This window comes from Juglans regia, chromosome 8 (genome assembly GCF_001411555.2).
Source record: "Juglans regia cultivar Chandler chromosome 8, Walnut 2.0, whole genome shotgun sequence".
NCBI lineage: Eukaryota > Viridiplantae > Streptophyta > Magnoliopsida > Fagales > Juglandaceae > Juglans > Juglans regia.
In genome coordinates this window covers 11,071,761-11,075,171 of record NC_049908.1, presented here as the reverse complement: position 1 = coordinate 11,075,171, position 3,411 = coordinate 11,071,761, and the positions used below count along the sequence as shown (strand labels likewise).

The 3,411-nt window shown below is 34.6% G+C and overlaps 1 protein-coding gene across 2 annotated transcripts; it reads left to right on the top strand.

Moving 5' to 3' along the window:
• Nucleotides 1–275: 275 nt before the first annotated feature.
• On the top strand, nt 276–3,159 carry LOC108980661 (60S ribosomal protein L18-2-like). Of its 2 annotated transcripts, XR_001994417.2 has the most exons (6): nt 289–404; nt 495–584; nt 700–828; nt 1,244–1,426; nt 2,157–2,363; nt 2,659–2,775. XR_001994417.2 is itself a non-coding variant. In XM_018951661.2 (5 exons), exons 1-5 carry the CDS (start codon nt 402–404, stop codon nt 2,815–2,817), a joined length of 564 nt encoding a protein of 187 aa, XP_018807206.1. In that variant the 5' UTR covers nt 276–401; the 3' UTR covers nt 2,818–3,159. The 2 variants fall into 2 exon arrangements, 1 of the variants encoding a protein (XP_018807206.1); XM_018951661.2 differs by lacking the exon at nt 2,157–2,363 and having other exon boundaries at nt 276–404; nt 2,659–3,159.
• Nucleotides 3,160–3,411: the final 252 nt, after the last annotated feature.

Sequence of the window (3,411 nt, the reverse complement as noted above, 5' to 3'; positions counted from 1 at the left end):
GCATGCTAGATAGATTCGTGTGCAATGGGTGTGCAAAATCAACTGCTCATAGAGTTTTTCTTATTTATATAATACATCTTTAAGCAAGTTAAACAAAGACCACAGAACAACATTAACCATCAACTTAATTTAAACAAATTTCTGATCCAGAAAAATATTTTATTAAAATTTATAAATTAATATGATATAACAAATTATAAATGTATATTTCCTATATTTTTTCATGTACGTAGTATTCTATCAATTATATGTCTGCCACGTGTCCGGCTAGAGATGAGCATCCATCGATGTGCAATGTGACCTCAGCACTTTGACATGACTCTCCCGGTCCCTAAACCCTAGGCTATCCCCCCTCTAGTCTGCGATTCTTGCGGCCGCGCCGTGCAGCAGCATAAGCAGCCATGGTATATGCTTACCCCGTGAAACCTAACGACGCAGAGGTCATTTCCTCTCCTGTTCGTGAACTCACCTTCACCTTCTCTCTACTTTTGTAGGGTATCGATTTGGTCGCAGGTGGCAAGAGCAAGAAGTCCAAGCGAACTGCCCCCAAATCCGACGATATCTACCTCAAGCTCCTCGTCAAGGTCCTCTCTCTTTCTCGTTGCGTTTGTGTATATAAATATGCATTTTTACTGATTTGTATGTGTGGCTATGGAGGATTTGGCTTGTGGTTGACGTGTATTGCTGACCTGTGAACAGTTGTACCGGTTTCTGGTGCGGAGGACGGGGAGCTGTTTCAATGCGGTTATACTGAAGAGGCTCTTCATGAGCAAGGTCAACAAGCCGCCTATGTCTCTCTCCAGGTTGATTCGTTTCATGAAGGGCAAGGTGCTTCTCTCTCTCTCTCTCTCTCTCTCTCTCTCTCTATATCTATATATATATATATATCTTATTCTTGATAAGTATTTCTCTGTATATCTTCTATTTTTCTGTAAAAATGAGAAGAAGTGAAGAATATATACAATTTTTTTTGAGACAGTGATCTAACGGCATATCATTTGGGAATCTGGAAATTTGAGTAGAAGAACTTAATTCTGTCAATACATTTAGTTAGAAATGAGTAATTAAAAATTTGAACTTTAGATTCGCTTTTCAGTTGCTATGTCCGATTTCAGTATCGAAACTGGGTTAAGATATAAAGTTTAATTTTTATATAATTTGTTTATGCTATTAGTACCTTGTAGTGTAGGTTGAAATTGTTTCTTACATTTATTATTGACACGGTTTCTGGTTTTGTTTATAGGAGAATAAGATTGCTGTGATTGTTGGGACGGTGACTGATGACATTCGCGTGTATGAAGTCCCTGCCCTTAAAGTAACTGCCCTGAGGTTCACAGAGACTGCCAGAGCTAGGATTGAGAAGGCTGGTGGGGAATGCTTGACATTTGACCAGCTGACTCTTAGAGCTCCTCTTGGGCAGAACACGGTATGTTATTTGGAATTATTGCTAAACTCACTATGTTTAAAGCACTCTCATTAGATTAATTAAAAGTTAAATTTAATGAAAATTTAGCTATTGAACCATAAAATGTATCACATTGGAATAGCTATATTCTAAATATTTAGAATATAGCTACAGTAACTTCTAAAGTTATTTTTAAATTTGAAAGACACTGTTTATTCATCAAATCTATTTTATATTATTTGTTTCTCTCTCCCAAAGTCTCCATCAATGTCTTTCTAGTTTCTATTTTTAATCTATAATTTAATTAGAATATGATTACTAATTAATATATAATATTATGAATAGTAAAATATAATAAAATAAAATAATTTCATAATTAAAAAAATTAAATATTTTTGAAATTATTAATTATTCATTACTATATAATAAATAAATATATAATCTAATGTGGAGATTTGATGTGAATAATTAAAATCAAATTCATCTTATATTATTTTATTATTATATAATGAAAAAATAGCTATTCCAATGTGAATATTTATGTGAATAGAATAGTTAAAAGTCAAATTTCTCTTACATTCATAAAAAATATCCTTTAACTTTAACTAATCCAATGAGAGTGATGTGCCCTTTCAATTAGGTTTGCATTTTATTCTCTCTAGTTTGATGGTTAGGTAAATTTTTCATATTTGTAATATCTCATGGGTGCCATTTTTCATGAACTGAACGGTTTCTCTGAGTATGTTTGCAGAACGTTCCTTCAATTGTGTATGCACTTACTAATTTTGGTGGTCCAGATGGACTTCTAGATTTGCTGTCAAGTGGTTAGGTCCAATGGGTTGATTAGGTAATTTGTCAGAGGTGGGTTGAGGAAGCTAATTTTTTAGGTAGGTTAGGACAGGAGCATGAAAGAGGCTTTTTAATGGTAACAAGAAAGATGCATTTCCGGCTTGTAAATGTAAGTTCTTGTTCTTCTCTATGATTGGTTCTGGTTACTAGAATTTGCAAATAAAAATGGGGTGGGTTCTGCTGGGAATTCAAATAAATAAGTTGTTGTCTGTTTTTAATTGATATAACTTAATTAATCCTATATTTATTAAATATAATGGATATAGAAATCAGAACTTATCTCCAATATTATGCCTTACACTACTGATTCTTTCTATTTCATGTAAGGCATTTTTTTATTGATATTATCTTATGGTTAAGTGAGAGGAACTGTATGGGAAATTGATTAATGGAAAACACTGCAGGTTCTCCTCAGAGGTCCAAAGAATGCTCGGGAAGCTGTCAAGCATTTTGGACCAGCCCCAGGTGTGCCACACAGCCACTCAAAACCTTATATACGGTCAAAAGGAAGGAAATTTGAGCGGGCTAGAGGAAAAAGGAACAGCAAAGGTTTCAGAGTTTGAGCTGCCGATCTCATGCATAAAATACAAAATCACTTGCCGATGCTGTGCAGAAATGTGTCACAATCCTGGTTCTCTTAATTTTTATATTCATCTCTGGCAGGTTTTCTGTTCGATTCCTTTCTTGTGATATGGGTATCTTTTCCTTTTAGAAATGAAACCCGTCGGATTTTTTAGTAGTTTTAAGCAGACATTATTATGTATTGCATGCTCTCCATCATCCGAGTCATGAATCAATGCTTTTGTAGCTCTGATGTTACCTAGATATGTTAACTATTTATGATTTTAAATGTTCGGATCAGATGCCCCCATTTATAATGAAGTTGTATGAAATATGTTTTTGCATTTGGTAACAGGTCTTTTGGTCCTTCCGATACATGAAATCATTCCATCATAAAGAGTGTTTACAATGGTGCTGACTGTAGTGCATCACATTGGATGATATGTGGACGTTGAAACCTTGGAGGCAGCTGAAACAGCCTATTATGGTCTATGTTAATATTCCTCCATAAATCACAGGTTGAGCTAAACCTCAAAAAAGTCTAAATCAGGTTCATTTAGGAGATCCTTGCAGCCGGTTGGGTGTTATACCCATTT

What these genes read in the sequence shown, in the direction of transcription:
- LOC108980661 (XM_018951661.2), top strand. An exon ending in TTCGTTTCATGAAGGGCAAG is followed by an intron (nt 829 to 1,243) that starts GTGCTTCTCTCT and finishes TTTTGTTTATAG; the next exon opens with GAGAATAAGATTGCTGTGAT. An exon ending in CTCCTCTTGGGCAGAACACG is followed by an intron (nt 1,427 to 2,658) that starts GTATGTTATTTG and finishes AAAACACTGCAG; the next exon opens with GTTCTCCTCAGAGGTCCAAA.